This window comes from Paramormyrops kingsleyae, chromosome 1 (assembly GCF_048594095.1).
Source record: "Paramormyrops kingsleyae isolate MSU_618 chromosome 1, PKINGS_0.4, whole genome shotgun sequence".
In the NCBI taxonomy this organism is placed as follows: domain Eukaryota; kingdom Metazoa; phylum Chordata; class Actinopteri; order Osteoglossiformes; family Mormyridae; genus Paramormyrops; species Paramormyrops kingsleyae.
In genome coordinates, this window is record NC_132797.1 from 30,045,825 (window position 1) to 30,065,042 (window position 19,218).

General features: G+C 46.3%; 1 protein-coding gene across 6 annotated transcripts in view; it reads left to right on the forward strand.

Annotated features, from left to right (window-relative positions):
• Positions 1 to 18,866, forward strand: part of impact (impact RWD domain protein) — a 33,072-nt gene extending 14,206 nt beyond the window's left edge. For 4 of the 6 annotated variants that reach the window (XM_072713421.1, XM_072713419.1, XM_072713420.1 and 1 more), the window contains 4 exons: positions 4,392 to 4,465; positions 5,651 to 5,741; positions 11,087 to 11,221; positions 16,823 to 17,447. In XM_072713421.1, coding sequence (XP_072569522.1) covers positions 4,392 to 4,465; positions 5,651 to 5,741; positions 11,087 to 11,221; positions 16,823 to 16,882 — 360 coding nt within the window. In that variant the 3' untranslated portion in view covers positions 16,883 to 17,447. The other 2 variants (XM_072713405.1, XM_072713426.1) reach the window with 2 other exon arrangements.
• The last annotated feature ends 352 nt before the right edge of the window (positions 18,867 to 19,218 follow it).

Here is a 19,218-nt window from a genome sequence, read left to right on the forward strand (position 1 = left end):
TTTGCATTTGTTTTGGTTCGGTGCCCCCCCAGCACAGAGGGCTGATGCGCGCAGACTCGTTAGCGGGGTGATGCTGAAAGATGCGCAGGATTATCTGTGGCTGTATCAAACATGCTCTGTGCTCCCTGCAGCTCCTGCTTTTTAAAAGTGTATTTTCATTTCTTGACAGAAGTGACTTTTCCTGGACTGCCTGCTTATAATTTAGTACCTAGTGCGGGAATTCACTCCTCCACTTTAATCCTGGGGCTTGGACCAGCAACCTTTTAGCACTAAAGGTCCATCATCATTGCTGTTGCATAACAACAATGATTGGAGAAACTGGGTGTCGGTTTCTGCAGTGGGTGGGGTCATTTAGTATATACCAATTACCACCATTATTTTCCAAAAAAGTTGGGACAGTCTGTAAAATGAAAATAAAATCAGAGTGATCTGCAAATCTGCAAAAACTATTTAATTGAAAATAGAATAGATAAATGAATGTTGAAACTGAGAAATTTTATTGTCTTGTGACAAATATATGCTATCCATCCATCCATTATCTTCCACTTATCTGAGGTCGGGTCGCGGGGGCAGCAGTCTCAGCAGGGAAACCCAGACTTTCCTCTCCCTGGCCACTTCATCTAGCTCCTCTGGGGGAATCCCGAGGCATTCCCAGGCCAGCCGAGAGACATAGTCCCTCCAGCGTGTCCTGGGTCTTCCCCTAGGGCTCCTCCCAGTGGGACATGCCCGGGACACCTCACCAGGGAGGCGTCCAGGAGGCATCCTAAGCAGATGCCCGAGCCACCTCATCTGGCTCCTCTCAATGCGGAGGGGCAGCAGCTCTACTCTGAGTCTCTACCAAATGACCAAGCTCCTCACCCTATCTCTAAGGGAGAGCCCAGCCACCCTGCAGAGGAAACTCATTTCGACCGCTTGTACTCGTGATCTCGTTCTTTCAATCACTACCCATAGCTCATGACCATAGGTGAGGGTAGGAACGTAGATCGACTGGTAAATCGAGAGCTTTGCGTTTTGGCTCAGCTCTTTCTTCACCATGACAGACCGATGCAGCGCCCGCATCACTGCTGACGCCGCACCAATCCGCCTGTCGATCTCCCGCTCCATCCTTCCCTCACTTGTGAACAAGACCCCGAGATACTTAAACTCCTCCACTTGGGGAAGGACCCCCTCCCCGACCCGGAGAGAGCACTCCACCCTTTTCCGGCTGAGGACCATGGTCTCGGATTTGGAGGTGCTGATTCTCATCCCAGCCGCTTCACACTCGGCTGCGAACTGTCCCAGTGAGAGCCGAAGGTCATGGTCCAATGAAGCCAACAGAACCACATCATCTGCAAAAAGCAGAGACCTAATCCTGAGATCACCAAACTGGACACCCTCAACGCCCTGTCTGCGCTTAGAAATTCTGTCCATAAAAGCTATTAACAGAATCGGTGACAAAGGGCAGCCCTGACGGAGTCCAACCCTCACCGGAAACGAGTCTGACTTATTGCCGCCCATGCGGACTAAGCTCTGACACCGGTCATACAGGGACCGAACAGCCCTTATAAGGAAACCCGGCACCCCATACTCCCAGAGCACTTCCCATAGGAATCCCCGAGGGACACAGTCGAATGCCTTCTCCAAGTTCACAAAGCACATGTAAACTGGTTGGGCAAACTCCCATGAACCCTCCAAGACCCTGCTGCGAGTATGGAGCTGGTCCACATTTTCACAGCCAGGGTGAAAACCACACTGCTCCTCCTGAATCTAAGGTCCGGCAATCTGACGGACCCTCCTCTCCAGAACCCCCGAATAGACCTTACCAGAGAGGAGTGTGATCCCCCTATAGTTGGAGCACACCCTCCAGTCCCCCTTCATAAAGAGGGGGACCATCGCCCCAGTTTGCCAGTCCAGAGGCACTGCCCCCGATGTCCACACGATGCTGCAGATGCGTGTCAAACAGGACAGCCCCACAGCATCCAGAGCCTTAAAGAAGTCCAGGCGGATCTAATCCACCCCCGGGGCTCGGCCACTGAGGAGCTTTTTAACCACCTCAACGACCTCCGCCCCAGAGATAGGGGAATCCACACTCAAGTCCCCATACTCTGCTTTCACATTGAAAGGCGTGTCGGTGGGATTGAGGAGGTCTTCGAAGTACTCCCTCCACCGACCCAAAACATCCCGAGTTGAGGTCAACAGTGCCCCATCCCACCATAAACAGTGTTGATGCTGCACCACTTTCCCACCCTGAGCCGCCGGATGGTGGACCAGAATCTCCTCGAAGCCATCAGGAAGTCGTTTTTCATGGCCTCGTTAAACTCCTCCCACGCCCAAGTTTTTGCCTCTGCGACCGCTGAAGCCACATTCTGCTTGGCCCGCTGGTACCTGTCAGCTGCCTCTGGAGTCCCACATGCCAAAAAGACCCAATTGGACTCCTCCTTCAGCTTGACGGCATCCCTCACCACTGGTGTCCTCCAGCGGGTTCGGGGATTGCCGCCGCGACAGGCACCGACCACCTTACGGCCACAGCTCCGGTCAGCCGCCTCCACAATGGAGGCACGGAACATGGGCCATTCGGACTCAATGTCAGGTGTTCGTCATGGACAATCTGTGACGAGCACAGAAGTCCAATACCAAAACACTGCTTGGGTTCAGATCAGGGGGGGCACTCCTCCCAATCAATCAACTCCAGGTCTCACTGTCATTGCCCACATGAGCGTTGAAGTCCCCCAGCAGAACAAGAGAGTTCCCAGGAGGAGTGCTCTCCAACACCCCTTCCAAGGACTCCAAAAAGGGTGGGTATTCTGAACTGCTTGAAGCGCAAACAACAGTCAGGACCCGTCCCCCCACCCGAAGGAGAAGGGAGGCTACCCTCTCGTCCACTGCGGTAAACCTCAATGTACAGGCACCCAGCCAGGGAGCAATAAGTATGCCCATCCCTGCTTGGCGCCTCTCCCCGTGAGCAACTCCAGAGTGGAAGAGGGTCCAGCCCCCCTCAAGGAGACCAGAGCCCAAGCCGTGCGTCGAGGCGAGCCCGACTATATCTAGTCTGAACCTCAAAACCTCGCGCACCAGCTCAGGTTCCTTCCCCATCAGAGAGGTGACATTCCATGTCCCTAGAGCTAGCTTCTGCAGCTGAGGATCGGGTCGCCAAGGTCCCCGCCTTTTGGCCACTGCATAACTCGCACTGCACCCGACCCCTATGGCCCCTCCCACAGGTGGTGAGCCCATTGGAGGGGGGACCCACGTGCCTTCTTCGAGCTGTGCCCGACCAGGCACCATGGGTGCTGGCCCGGTCACCAGGTACTCACCATTGAGCCCCACCCCCAGGCCTGGCTCTGGGGGGGGGGCCTGTGACCCACGTCCGGGCAAGGGAAATCGTGGATCCATTGTTTTTCTCATCATAAGGGGTCTTGTGAGCCGCACTTCATCTGGTTCCTCACCCAGGACCTGTTTGCCTTGGGTGACCCTACCAGGGGCATAAAGCCCCGGGCAACTTAGCTCCTGGGATCATTGGAACACGCAAACTCCTCCACCACGATAAGGTGTCGGCTCCAGGAGAGGACAAATATGCTCAATTTGAATTTGATGCCAGCAACACATTTCAAAATAGTCGGGACTGGGGCAACAAAAGACTGGAAAAGTTGTGCAATGCTAAAACAAAACACCTGGTTGAATATCTCACAAGTAATTAGGTTAATTAGCAACAGCTCAGTAAGATGATTGGGTGTAAAGAGAGCCTCCCAGAGAGGCAGTGTCTTTCTGCAGTGAAGATGGGGAGAGGTTCACCACTCTGCAGAAGACTGTGTGGGCAAATAGTGCAATTATTTAAGAATACTGTACCTAAATATAATTCTGTGGTACATAATGTTATTAAAAGATTCTGAGAATCCAGAGAAAACCAAGGCTGTAAACCAATATTGGATAGCTGTGATCTTCGGGTCCTAAAACAGACACGATTCTATAGTGGAAATCACTGCTCAGGAACACTTCCAAAAAAACCAATGTCTGTGAACGTATTCCACCCCTGGCTAAAGATACTGCACGGATTAAATACCCAAAATACTCCATGATGCCTTTTTAGGAAACTACTGATTCCTGGCTGGGACTTACATGCCCAGCACATGATATTTACAGAAAGCAAAGGAATGTTTTTGATATGTTCTTCCTCACACATAGAGATCGGAATATGAAATGTAATGGGTTGATTAAACGAATAACACGGTTTCTTAGGATGTGCAGTTTTCTGGTTACACATATGAGCTTGCAATCTAAAAGTTGCTGATTTGACACTGGGAAGGGCTCTGCTGGCGGACTAGTGAAACATAGCGGTATTAATGGGAAATTGCTGGTGGGGGGTGTGGGGGTGTATCACATCAGCCAAGGGAGTAATGCAGATATCCATCTTTCAGGTCAAAAAGGTCCTGGATGCCCTCTATGAAAACAAGAAGATTGCAAGTGCCACACACAATATCTACGCCTACAGGTACGGGATGATCGGGGGCTTAGGTTTGACCAGCCCCTTGAAAAACAAACTGTGATCCACAGACGCAAACCTGAGCTCATGTTGGCACTGAGAGTTGGCTTTCGATTTTTCTCCTTTCTGACGCCGGAAGGATGAAAATGCAGCCAGTTGGCCCATCCAGAACACTGAAGCTTCTGGGTGATATGATGACAGCTAATGGGCAGGACTATCCCCTGTTCTGGCCATGTTGGTCTGCACACTGGCCGCCACACTGTGAGGATTAGCTCACCCATCCTGCTGGTTACGTGCTAAATCCTAAACAAGCAGATTAGCTACCGAAACAATGCAGTTAAGTAATACACCATCTATGGTCATTATCCCTGACCATGTGGCTTCATATGCTAAATAACCGTGAACTTATGGCGTGTTGTGAGCATGTGCCAACGACTTTGCTGAGGGGATAATATGTCCTTTGTTGGGATCGTTTTCTCCAAGGCTGAGGAGAGGAGATGTGAGGTCTTACATCTGCCAACATCCAGGCGGCTTTCAACCGGCTATTCGCTCTCAGAGGAGTCTCTTTTATCTAGCTTGGACCTCAAATCACTTTTTAATTGTGCCCTCTGCACAGTTCAACTTTTAAACCCCCCCCCATGGCCTTTTGGATTCTGACCCCCGTCCGGACCATTTGACATCTGATTGGAACACTTTGGCCTTGTTTTGTATATTCTCCCACTTTCAGCATCCCCAGGTAGCATTGCAAGGGAATACTTCGGATAAACTGAATAAGTGATAAGTGAAGAGGTCACTCTGGGTCTCCACACCGTGGGCGCACCTGGGGGGAGGGGGTGGGGTGTGGCTGCATGTCAAGGGAAAGTTTTTAATCCGTACTGCTCTGTGCTCTTGATCCTACCTCAAGCTGAACCATAGTAAATGAGTTTTAGCTCAGTTGCTGGTAGCGCCCACACACACTCTAGCTGTTCTGATTCCCAGTCCTTCCATCGCCAAACGTTCTACCCCACCTTGCAGGTGGTTTGCAAGGTTTCTCTACATTCATGATGATGGTGTTGATGATCACTTGCATCTAACTAAATGTGTATTAAAGTTGTTAATATCCCAATTTATCATTAATTAAAATTTAGTTAGCTATCTATGAGAGCTGAGACCGTGCTTACAGTTGGGAATCATATGTCCTTCCTTCCATTGCAGGATATTCTGTGAGGACCGGCAGACGTTCCTGCAGGACTGTGAGGATGATGGCGAAACGGCAGCTGGGGGGAGGCTGCTGCACCTTATGCAGGTTGGGCCGGTCGCGGTTTGGGTTTGTCACGATGTCCCACAGTGCCCACTACAGGCCACATCAGGACGTAATCGTTCCCCCAGCATCTTTGTAGCGCCGGTGGTAACTAAGGTGCAGGAACGCAGGTGCCTTCAAGGTCGGGTCGCGGCACGCATGCACTTGGTGTGTTTACCTTGATGCGCTGTAGCCAACTTTCATTAGCTCCGTAATTCGAGGGCTTAAATTCCTAATGGCTTCTCGTCCTCTTTTATTTGGGGAGGTGTGAAAAGGGCCAGGTAGATTCTCCCAAGGCTTAGCGCTAAGCCCTTTTTTCCGGTATTGTCAGGGCTGGGCACTGTGCACCTCGTCCAGGATTAGGGTCTCCCTTGTGTGTCTCCCGTGTAAATGCCCAGAAACTAGCGTGTCGTATTTATATGTTCTGTATGACTTGGAGGTGGTGGGCTTTTTTATTTTGGTGTGCCCCCTCCCCTGGACTTGGATGTGCTTCCAAGTGGGTTTTTTTTCCCGGCCAATAATCAAGGTTCATGCAGTGCAGGTGGAAAGTAGGAGGAACTTGTGAGACTGACTTTAAAACCTTTAATATTTAATTATCAGCCCTTTACAGTTATTTCTGACATATTTAAAAATACATATAAGTTTTCCAAATTGTGCTCAGAGTCACACTTCCAGGAAGTAGTCAGCAGTGTAAAACCGTGATATATCCCACTGACATATTACACTGATTTATGCTTATACAGTATAATGATGATACATGTCAATATAATGTAAAAGATATACAGTGGTACCTCAGTTCTCGAACTCATTAGAACTCGAATTTCTTAAAAGTCGAACCAATCAGTTCGAAAAGAAATTACCTAGAACTCGATCTGAATCTCAGAAGTCAAACCGTGAACGCCAACCTAAGATAACTTGTACGCGCGGGGAAATGAGTCATGCGGCACGTCTCTCAGCGGAAACAAAGGGTAAAGCTTCAGTCTCAGCCTCGCATTCGCTGTCATAGCATCCTGCATGTTTACACTAGCTGAATACATATATTTAGACAATAAAAATACATTTAGACAATGATAGACAGTAACAGTAATTATATAATAAAATACACTTTAAAATGAATATTTCTTATTAATTATTTTAATATTAATAATATACCATTAATACATTTAATTTTAATAATATTGTCGTGCCGAACAGGGACGGAATGGAGACAAAGGCGCAGATGTCAGGGTATTGGGGAATACGGGGTTTAATTACAGGTAAGTCAGGCAAATTGCAGGTGGACAATACAGTTACCGGACTGGGAAAACAAACTGATGCCTTGTCCACACGTGCACTGGTATATTTTAAAACGGTGTTTTTCCTCCTCCGTTTAAAAAAAATAAAAAAGCCCCGTCCACACAAACACTGTCTTCTAAAAAATTTCCGTCCACATGAAACCGCTAAAATGCGCTGTCAAAAGCATGCCAAAACAGGCGGCATTATAACTCTAACTGTACTTCCATGTTAGCCAATCAGAAGCCTAATTGCCAGTCCTGTTAAGCTGAAAACCAGGGCGCACATTCCGATGCCTGTGTTGATCAATATAATGCGAGAGTGACTCAATATTTATCTGTGCACATGTAAGAAGTCCTGTCAGCAAGGTTAGCACAAGCACTATTTCGGCTAAGTCCGCCATTGCTCAAACTCGCCTAATGTATACAGCAAACAGCGCACGCTCTGACGTTAGACAAAGTGGACAACGGCACACAATCTGACATTTCGAGCCAAAAACTGTTTTCCCTGTCTACATGTTGACGCTGAAAATGGAGTTTCTTAATATCTTCACCCTGGATGGAGTTTTGCAAAAGCTCCGTTTTCAGTGACCTGAGACGTTGTTTACGTGTGGACAAAAGCCCAAGACGTATAGAAAAAGGTACGTTTTAAAATATACCCGTGTACGTGTGGACAAGGCATGAAACGCGGACGAAATACAGAGGATTGATGACAAGAACTAGAAACAGCTGATCACACGGGGATTCCACATGGGGATTCCACACAGGGTTAACGAAGGGGCGAGGTACACGAAAGGAGCGGACGATCGGGGCAGGGCACATTGTATTATTTTTTTTTAACTTTACACATTGTTTGGATACATTTATTTTCTTATTTTACAAATTACTGTTTTGATAAATGTGCTTAGATGTGTTTAGTACAGTATATGCTCTTCTTGTTTTATCCAGTTCATTTTGTGTTTAAATGCTAAAAAAAAAAAAAAACATATTTAGGTGTTATTTTTTGGGGACGGGAACGTATTAATTGGTTTTCCATTATTTCTAATGCGGAAAATTCGATCAGAACTCGAATTTTTTAGGATTCAATCCGGAGTTCTGAACGGATTAAGTTCGAATTCTGAGGTACCACTGTATGCAGGTACATGTACACTCACCTAAAGGATTATTAGGAACACCTGTTCAATTTTTCATTAATGCAATTATCTAATCAACCAATCACATGGCAGTTGCTTCAATGCATTTAGGGGTGTGGTCCTGGTCAAGACAATCTCCTGAACTCCAAACTGAATGTCAGAATGGGAAAGAAAGGTGATTTAAGCAATTTTGAGCGTGGCATGGTTGTTGGTGCCAGACGGGCCGGTCTGAGTATTTCACAATCTGCTCAGTTACTGGGATTTTCATGCACAACCATTTCTAGGGTTTACAAAGAATGGTGTGCAAAGGGAAAAACATCCAGTATGTGGCAGTCCTGTGGGTGAAAATGCCTTGTTGATGCTAGAGGTCAGAGGAGAATGGGCCGACTGATTCAAGCTGATAGAAGAGCAACTTTGACTGAAGTAACCACTCGTTACAACCGAGGTATGCAGCAAAGCATTTGTGAAGCCACAACACGCACAACCTTGAGGCGGATGGGCTACAACAGCAGAAGACCCCACCGGTTACCACTCATCTCCACTACAAATAGGAAAAAGAGGCTACAATTTGCATGAGCTCACCAAAATTGGACAGTTGAAGACTGGAAAAATGTTGCCTGGTCTGATGAGTCTCGATTTCTGTTGAGACATTCAAATGGTAGAGTCAGAATTTGGCGTAAACAGAATGAGAACATGGATCCATCATGCCTTGTTACCACTGTGCAGGCTGGTGGTGGTGGTGTAATGGTGTGGGGGATGTTTTCTTGGCACACTTTAGGCCCCTTAGTGCCAATTGGGCACCGTTTAAATGCCACGGGCTACCTGAGCATTGTTTCTGACCATGTCCATCCCTTTATGACCACCATGTACCCATCCTCTGATGGCTACTTCCAGCAGGATAATGCACCATGTCACAAGGCTCGAATCATTTCAAATTGGTTTCTTGAACATGACAATGAGTTCACTGTACTAAAATGGCCCCCACAGTCACCAGATCTCAACCCAATAGAGCATCTTTGGGATGTGGTGGAACGGGAGCTTCGTGCCCTGGATGTGCATCCCACAAATCTCCATCAACTGCAAGATGCTATCCTATCAATATGGGCCAACATTTCTAAAGAATGCTTTCAGCACCTTGTTGAATCAATGCCATGTAGAATTAAGGCAGTTCTGAAGGCAAAAGGGGGTCAAACACCGTATTAGTATGGTGTTCCTAATAATCCTTTAGGTGAGTGTATATGCAGGTTCTTGACAACTAGGAGTAGCTTTGTTCACAGGTTTATTTACATGTTTAGAGTAATGACAGCATGGAAGGGACTGCCATCTTGCTGGGAGCTTATTGTCTGTCTGTCTGTCTGTCTGTCTGTCTGTGCGTGCATGCACATGAGTGTGTGCAGGTGGCACACAAATTGATGATATACTAGCTGCACAATATACTTTTACTTACCAAACTCTCTGAACCAATCATTTTTCGTTCTTCCCTCAGAATATTTTTCTGTAAATAAAACTCCCATGAGTGCACAATATACTGATGAGATACTTGCCATCACAACTAGTCCGTAACAAGCTGAGTGAATGCCAACCAGTCAAAGAGATTTTTATTATAATATTTTTACTTGCATTATTCCCTTTTTTTTATTAACTTCCAGAAAATTTTGTGGCTCACCCTCCATCTTGGGGATTAATTAGCAGACTGAGAAGTACCCTGATCTTGTTGATTTGGGACACGTGTGCCTTTAACTTGTGGCTCTTGAAGTGTAATTCTAACATTTTGGAGGGGAAAACAAATCGTTGTCAGTCCCAGTGACTGGCGCTCTAACTCGGTCATCTTGCTGATCAAATGGGGTAGCGACATGCTTTCTGGGAGCGTCAGAAGGGCGCCTTTCCGGGTGCCAGCTGGCGCGGGGCATTCGGCAAGCTCCTCACACTTGGGAAGAAGAAAAAAATCAGAACAAGTGGGTGTTTCTGTTTTTCAGCACCATGGAAGAGAACAGCCGCGTAGACAGTGATGGAGATGGAGACGGGCGGGTGGGGGGAGAGGTTCTGTTATTCCAGACGGGCCATACAGATGCAGTTATGTGTCCATTATTCTAGAAAATTCCCTATGCGGTTCCTCCATCAGCTCTTCAATGCTACATTGTATAAAAATGTGAGTTGCTATCTTCCTGTCTCGTGCCGTACTAATTACTTTTCCAACTACTCATCCCCCCCACCCAGGATTAGGCAATGACCCAAAAAGCCCAGTCATTTTTCACCAAGGTCTGTTTCTGGATATGGGCACCGCAGGTTCGACATTTGTTACGTCGCCCCCTACTGAGAGGGAGACCTAACTCAATTTATTCGCTGCACAAAAATAAAATTGAGACAGCAGGTGATGTAAAAACTTACATTTTAAATTAAAATTAAGCTAGGCCGAATATATGAGGGTGTCACTTACAACATACATTTTTTCATGGTGAAGAAAATATTGCCAGGTACCTATAATCTGAACAGAATCCTACGGATTCAATGATGCTAATCATAATCAATAATAATCATTATTATATTATAATCCAACCATATGGGGTCAATTAGGGAGGAAATAATTGATTGGAAAGACTGAATTATTTACATTTAACTGTCAAGATGAGTGAATTATTTACGTTTAACCATTGCGCCCCCTTTTGGCACACAGTGAGACGTCTGGATGATGGGCTCTTGCCCCATGGGGATGGGGGGAGTTATGAATAATGCTAACCAGAGTCCTAGGCTTCATAACTCCTCTGAAATGCTACTCCCCAGGCACCTGGTAAAGGGTGACAGCCAGTACTTAGCCCGTCACCGATGTGTCTTCCCCCTCTGCCCATCTCAAAACAAAGGTCCTGGAAGATCAGGGCTCTGCTTTGTCAGGTGACTGAGATTGGCCACCTTTCACCTCCTCCCTTGCTCTCATCCCCACCTTTCTCAGATCCTGGATGTCCGGAATGTGATGGTGGTCGTGTCCAGATGGTACGGTGGCATCCTGCTGGGGCCGGACCGCTTCAAGCATATCTGCAACTGTGCGAGGGCCATCCTAGTCCAGGAGGGCCACGTGGATCCCGCGGTGAGCAACTGCTTTAGCTTAGTGTTACCTTAGCTGCCCACCTTCATGGATTATCTGGCGGTTTTTCTAGAAGTTTCTGCACATGTTTGTTACTCACCTTCCCTATTTGCATCGGTCCAGCTAGAAAGCTGAAAACACTACTAGGGCCAATCCAGTGCTTCTACAGACTATTTCCCACCAATCAGGACAAACGCAAGTGACCATTACAATGAAGATGTTTATACCCCTGAGATATTTGCAGTGAAGTCTCTCTCTAGGGGTTATTTTGGGCTCCGGTACAGGTCATGCAAAGATGGGTTCATTGTGTGTAGTCTGAAAATCTCATTTGTCTGCTAAGTGGAGAGGAGCGCAGAGATACTCAGAGCATCATCAGTAACGAGTCAGTAACGAGTACCTGTTAAGCTTAAGAGCTATGGGCTGTGAGGAGTATGGGGCTGAGATTGGGTACTTGATTAAATAATGGGCTCCCCGTGCACCATTTCATGTGTTTGTTACCTCTCAACAGGCGGGCATGCTTATTCATAGTTGTCCGCACCTTTCCAGCACTTTCTTTGAAACAGGCCAGCATCTGAGAGAAATGTGAAGGGTAGTCAGAAGGACGGTGGGGTTGTCCTGCTAAGCTCCAGCGCTCCAAAGGCATACTCTCACAGATGGACACTCAACGCATGCATATTCCTCTCAATGCTATGGGTAACCATTGCCTCAGAAACAGGCTGCAGAGATGCCTTTGAATTGCTGTTGGACAACAAGTGCATAGCTTATCCTTTTATCATGAGGGGAAAACCTGGAGTTTAAAAACTGTAGAGACTTTCAAGGCTAGGGATATGAAGAAGTAGGTGGTAGTCTTGTTGTGAGTTCAGTCTGGTGACTCTGGAAGCAATATTCTTCTGTAACCAGCAAAACCATCAGGGGCGTCTGTAAGCTTTGAGAAAATATTTAAAACCTCCTGTAGAAATGTCACACCATCGAGGCATTCAGCAAAATTAGCCGTATCTGTTTGAGCACACATTCTAATAACCCTTAATAGGATTGTATGTTTGTTTGAGATTTATCGGTGAGGCGTAGTATCCTGAAAAAACAGGCACTGTATTAAAAAAGTAATGTATGTAAATTACACATAATGAAGCGAGAATTGCTGAAACCCTTTACTGGGGTGTGCCGGTGTTGTTTAAACACCTAGTTGGTGTCTTCATGGACCACGACACCTGAACCACGATAGCTGTGGGTGAAGGGCAATGTTTGACAGAGTGCCCCCTGTTGCCTTGGACTGTTCATTAGCGCTGGAATGGCGCACCGGGCATGAGGTTCCTGAGTAGCTGTAGGAATTGGTTTTCTCCAAACATCTCTTGAAATGCTGCATATCCAGGCCGCTTGATGGTCCTTAAATCTGCGTATTTTGGCTTACAGAGATTTGCCTGCTTATTTTTTTTTAATGACATTCAAACTTGAGGTCTACACTGTTCTCAAAGAGCTGTTCATTCAGATATCCGGAATGAGCCGAAATGTCCTAGAATATAATAACCTGAATAACTATCAGCAATGCTGTGGGCCACTGTCAGCTTCCAGGATGCAGGATTTACCTCGAGTCACTACCATCTCGTTCGCTGACAGCCAGAGATCTCCCTCGTCAGTGTAGGTACATTCATCAAACTTCATGACCCTTTTCCGCTATTCATGCCATCTGTAGCTCCTGTGGGTACAATGTGCTGGGCAGTGGCAGTATTTCTTACCACTCAAGCCAAATATTTATGTGTGGCCCCTGATTCTGAGTCTGGTTCCTCCCAAGGCTTCTTCCTTCTAGGGAGTTTTACTTTGTCACTGTCACCTCTGGCTTGCTCACTGGGGGCTTTGGGCGGGGATAATGTAAAGCACTTTGAGACAATGTAATGTTGTGAAAATCCACTATACAAATAAAATTGAATTGAAAATTTAATTGAATTTAATTGAATTCAATGCAGTTGTTTCATTCAGACCCATTGGCATAAAATAAAGCACCTAGCCATGCAGTGAGGTTTGCAAACATTTGTGAAAGAATGGGTCATTCGGAAGAGCTTGGTGAATTCAAGCGTTGTAGTGTCATATGATGCCACCTTTGCAATAAGTCAATTTGTGAAATTTCTTTCATGCTAGATATTCCACAGTCAACTGTACGTGTGATTATTGCACAGTGGAATTTAGGAAAAAAAGAAATTCAGCTATGAAGTGGCAGACCACCTAAAGTAACAGAGCAGCGTCGCTGAGTGATGAGACGCATAGTCACTCTGTTGATTCAATAACTGCGGAGTTCCAAACTTCCTCTGGCATTAACTCCAGCACTAAAACTGTGCACCGGGAGCTTCATGGAATGAGCTTCCATGGCCGAGCAGCTGCATGCAAGCCTCACATCACCAAGTGCAATGCCAAGCATCAGATGCAGTGATGTAAAGCATATTGCCACTGGACTCTAGAGCAGTGGAAACGTTCTGTGGAGTGAGGAATCACGTTTCTTTGTCTGGCAGCCTGATAGACAAGTCTGGGTTTGGCAGATGCCAGAAGAACATTACCTGTCTGACTGCATTGGTGGAGGAGCAATAATGCTATGGGGTTGTTTTTCACAGATTGGGCTATGCCCCTTAATTCCAGTGTAGGGCACTCTTAATAGCTGAATTCACACTGAATTTCTGGAACCTGGTCCCAGTTTACAAATTCCTGGGCCATCTCAACCTGGAATTTTGTGGCTCATGGCCACTTTCATGTGTCGCTTTTACACCACACAACACAACAAGAGTGGCAGCTCTCCTACTCATGTGTCTTTCTGACTGTTCCATGCTAGCATACAGCCCTCTATGCAAATTACAAATGAATTCCAGCTCTCTCTATAGGAAGTGAATCGAGGACTTGACATTTAATTGGTGCTGTGTTTGACTTTGACAAGGTTTTTGAAGCGGGCTGCAGAAAATGGCGGGTAAATGGCACCATCTAATGTCATCCTCAAGCTGTTCAGGGGGCCATCATGGATGTTTCTTGGGCCCCACTCAGTCTCTTTGTGCCCCTGCTAGTGCAGTGACTTTTTGCGGCCAATAGGGGGCCTGATGCAAATGCATGATTTGAGTAGCGGCAAATGCTGTTGCTACCTACAGTCAGGACCATAAATATTTGGACACTGACACAAGTTTTACTATTTTACCTGTTTACTGAAATATACTCCAGCTGAAGTTATACAATGGGCATGTACATAAAGTGCAGACTCTCAGATTTCATTTCAGGGTTTCCACATTAAAATTGGATGAAGGGTTTAGGAGTTTCAGCTCATTAACATGTGCCACCCTGTTTTTAAAGGGGCCAAAAGTAATTGGACAATTCACTTAAAAGCTATTTCATGGACAGGTGTGGGCAATTTCTTTGTTCTTTAATGATCAATTAAGCAGATAAAAGGCCTGAAGTTGATTTGAGGTGTCTTGTTTGCATTTGGAAGATTGAGGTGCGAACATACAACATGCGGTCAAAGCAACTCAGTATGCAGGTGTAACAGGCCATCCTTAGGCTGCGAAAACAGAAAAAAACAATTTGAGAAATTGCTACAACATTAAGAGCGGCAAAATCCACAGTTTGGTACATCCTGAGAAAGAAAGAAAGCATTAGTGAACTCAGCAACGCAAAAAGGCCTGGACGTCCACGGACGACAACAGTGGTGGATGATCACAGAAGCATTTCCATGGTGAAGAGAAACCCCTTCATAACAGCCAACCAAGTGAACAACACTCTCCAGGAGGTAGACGTATCAATATCCAAGTCTACCATAAAGAGAAGACTGCATGAAAGCAAATACAGAGGGTTCACTGCAAGATGCAAGCCACTCATAAGCCTTAAGAATAGAAAGGCTAGATTGGACTATGTCCCCCTGCATTTCTTCCTCATTTTTGATGGTCATCTTATCACTTGAGCTAGGACCTTATCCCCCAATTGCTCCAAGGACTGGCAGACTCTGCTTTCTCAATTGTACATCTCTTTGGATAAAATCATCTGCTAAATAAAAAAAGAAAATAAAAAATAAAACTCAAGTGGGACATGAGAATAGTATTAAACAGCATAGATGTGGGCTAACCTTTGGATTTGAACTGCTGACCACCTGATCTTGGGTACACTAAGCCACAAACCACATCTTAAACATACCATTGCTTGCCTGGTATTTTTAATAACTAGAACCTCCACAGGGTTTATTTTTCCTCGTGGTCCTCTGATGTTGCCAACACCTGAACGCTAACGCCCTGCTCAGGTACGCACTGCTACCTGCCAATGCGGGCCATGTTGGCTTTCACCCGGCACTGTGCCATGCCAGCGGATTCAGATGCCGTCACCCGCTGAAGAGACCCTGAAAGGAGGCAGTCATTGATATCCGATGGCTCCCTGTGGAGTGTCTGGAAACACGGCGATGAAACTGAAACTCAAACGGCATTAGAACATAAAGCAGCTTTCGGCCGCCTCCACGATTTTATGGTTATATAAATACTTTCATTCCACAAGCCCATTTTAATGTCAAAGTGTGTCTTCCTGAATATTTGCTGCATGTTTAGCACAGGATCTTACCTCCATATTACATCATGCCACACTGTCCCGAGGAACCGTTTATTTGCCTCGTACGTGCCATGAACCAGTCACTCTTCCAGGTGCTCGTTTCGTTTCCTGTTCCTGTCCGATGTAAGATGGAACATTCTAGAATGACTGGAAAAAAATAAGTACCATGCCAGCAGAAGTTGTCTGTTAAGGTGCAGGGTAATGTGGGAGGTCATGGCAACAGTTCATCACTACCAGCGATAATCAGCAAGGCTGGGGGGTACGCCACCCCCCCCTGAGCCCCACAGGACACAAGTGCAAGATGTAAATACGAAAATCAGCGCCTGTCAAATGTCAGCACACGGTGCCTCAGCCTGGGGAGGGGGCACCACAGGCGTTTGTACCGCAGTATGTATGTAGAAGGACCCCCACCCCACTGCTGTGGCTCATCTGCTGCGTCATTCCTCTATCGTGGGCGCGGCAAACCATTAGCTCTGAAAAGATGAAAACAAAAGCTAATGCTTGAGTTTTGTGAATGCAGGGGGATTTAGAATGAGATGGAAACGGCATGGGGGGGGGGGGATTGTGCCTACATTGCATAACCTCACAGCTCCATCCAGAGGTAGGAGAATCTTACGGGTCCAGCTGTCGTACCCTCGGTCTGTCCCTAAACCTGAATGAAGGAGCTGGCCTTTATGAGTGAATAAGCTGCGGAAACTGGCGTGAACAAGTGTGCCCTCGGGGGAGGGCACAGTGACTGCAAGTGTGAGAATCTGCACACACCGAGCGGGGAGGAGCATGACAGCCCCGCCTCCTCCTTCACGAGAGAAGGAGCGGCTGGCTCTGTCCCCATCCAGCCCAACGTCGCCCCCCTGGGGGGCCGCAAGGGGGCTACGGTAAACGGGCAGTGGTGGGGGGAGGTGGCATGTGGGGACACAGGACCGGGGGAGACCTGGCACGTTATCGAGCGAGCTTTCTGAAATCGCCCCTTGCTGTGGCATGGCATCCTTTGTTATTCCCATCGTTTATCCATTTTTCTCTCTCTCTCTCTCTTTCCCCCCCCCCCAGGATGAGTCATCCAAAGCTGGAGGAAGGAACAAAAAGCAGAAAGGCAAGAAAGCGAAGTAAGGAGGACGGCTGACCAAGATTCCGGCCCATTAATCCATTAATCGGATTCAGATTCTTACACATTGAACATTTCTGATTCACCATGGACGCCCTTCCACATCATAGCGCAGGGCGACTGCTCACGCCTTCCTGCAGCATCCCTGTCTGAAATGGCTAGACATGGAGGAATTGGCTAATTCCCATGCCACCATTGGCATCACGTGTCCCCGAAAGTGCTTCCTTGATGATTAAATAAGCATCTGTTAAGGGACGGGGCAGGCTGCAGACGAGAGCCTTGCTTGGGAATTGTCCTCAGAATTTATTCCCAAAGGAATTTGATTTTCATTCCTTCATCATTATTGGATTTATTCAAGATGAATCTGGCTCAAATCTCCCAACCATTCATATTCATTCGTATTCAATCTGCTTAGATGATGAAATGAATAAATATTTACTGTGGGGGCTGGAGACTGTCTCTGAAAGGTATTCAGTTTCATCCTGCTGGTTTCATCCTTCCGATCCCTAACAGACCCCCCAACTCTGCCCCTCAACTCAATAAAATTTAATTTCTGAAGAGCTCATAAAATGCCTGTTATCACTGTTACTTCATCCCTGTAACTGCTTATATAACCGCTTTTATCTGGCTTTCAGTTTTTAACCACAATTGCACTTAACAGCACAATGGGATGAAATCATGTTAAATGAAGATCACCTTTGCATCAAGAGGTGCTTCGGACCAGAGGGTCTTCACTACCTGTACATATAAAGATGTCATTTCCATTCATCCTTTGATTTTAGTTCAATCTATTTTTTATCACAACACAGTCACCCCAAAGCTGTTGGCAAGAGTGTGTAGCTAATCTATCACTACATCATTTGTGCAAAATGGTACATGAAACAGGGGAAAGAGAAAGAAAGAATGTCAGAAGACAGAGGAGAAGAGCTCTTTCCTTATTTTTTGACCATACTTTAGAGGCTGAGATTCTCACATACAGTACTGTGCAAAAGTCTTAGGAAGTCAAGGGAAATGGTGTTTAAATGATCTTCATGTTGGTGTACAGCTATGGTATTATATCTGTCAAAGTGTGTCAGCTTAGTCATTTCAATACCTCTCCAAAAATAACCCCAGGGTTTGCAGCAAATCCAATACACCCATACATTTTTTGACTTAAATGCTAACATGCCGTGTTTGGCCAATCAATACCTCATGCACTTTTTAAAATAATTTACTTAAGTGAGCTGGTAGTGAAATTTAAGGAATTCACATAATGCCCTTGCGAGGACCTTTGGGGACCGAAGCGGTGTTCATATGGCTACCCAAGAAGAAATCAGTAACTTTTTGGAGAGCAGAAGCAACTCCTCTTAGTTTTTATTGTGTCATATTTAATATGCATATGTTCTGATTGTGCTTTTTGCTTTTTGTTCAGAGCACATATACACTGACTACCCAGAAAAATAGCTTCAAACACTGCCTGAGACTTTCGCACAGTACAGTTTCATTGCATGAGCTTAACCCCCCCCCCCATGTTTTGGCAGCAGTGATACGTGGGAAGAGGTGGATGCTTTAAAGAGGCGTTATTTATGCCTCCGCAGTTGTGCGACAGTATAGCAATTTAAATAACAATGCAAGCTCAGAAATAAATATGATAATTCAGCATTGCGGAGTCAAAGCTAGAGGCTGGGGGGGGGCTGTGTACACAAGGGGGTCCCCCAGTCACGTCTTCCCCGTGTCCCTGATGTTCCTCTGTCACCTTCTCTCACTCCCTTCGAATATTAAAACGCCTTGAACGGATCCCTTTGACAGTGGGGTGGAAGTAAAATCACCTCTCTCTCTCTCTCTCTTTCTCTTTCTCTTTCTCTCTCTCACTCTGCAGGTGTTTTTGTTTCAGCCTCTCCGGTTCTGTTCTGGCCCAATCTGTTTAGCAGCACCAGACATAAATAGGATCCATGGCCTGTGATTAGATTACAGAATCCAATATGTAATTAAATCCACTAAAAAACTGAATGCAAATAATTCAGGTGGCACCCATTGTGAAGGATTATATTGTGAGCGGCTGTAGTTTTAATAATTTTTGAACCGACAAAATAAGTAATGCCGTTTTCTGCTGCGAGGGGCCCCATGTTATCCGAGGCGGCTTTCCAGTGAGTCATGGCCGTCGGCTCCAAGCAGCAATCTGACATGGTGTGGTGTTCTCTGGGTATTTGGGGGGTATTACAACACCAGTGCAGTTCGTAAAAATACGCATCCTCTCATGTACATCCCCTGCAAGCTAGGTGGCTGTAACCAGGATTTCCTATGGTGAAAGTAATAAAAAGTGAGTGTGGAGTGTAATCATATTGAACCTTGCAGCTTTGCC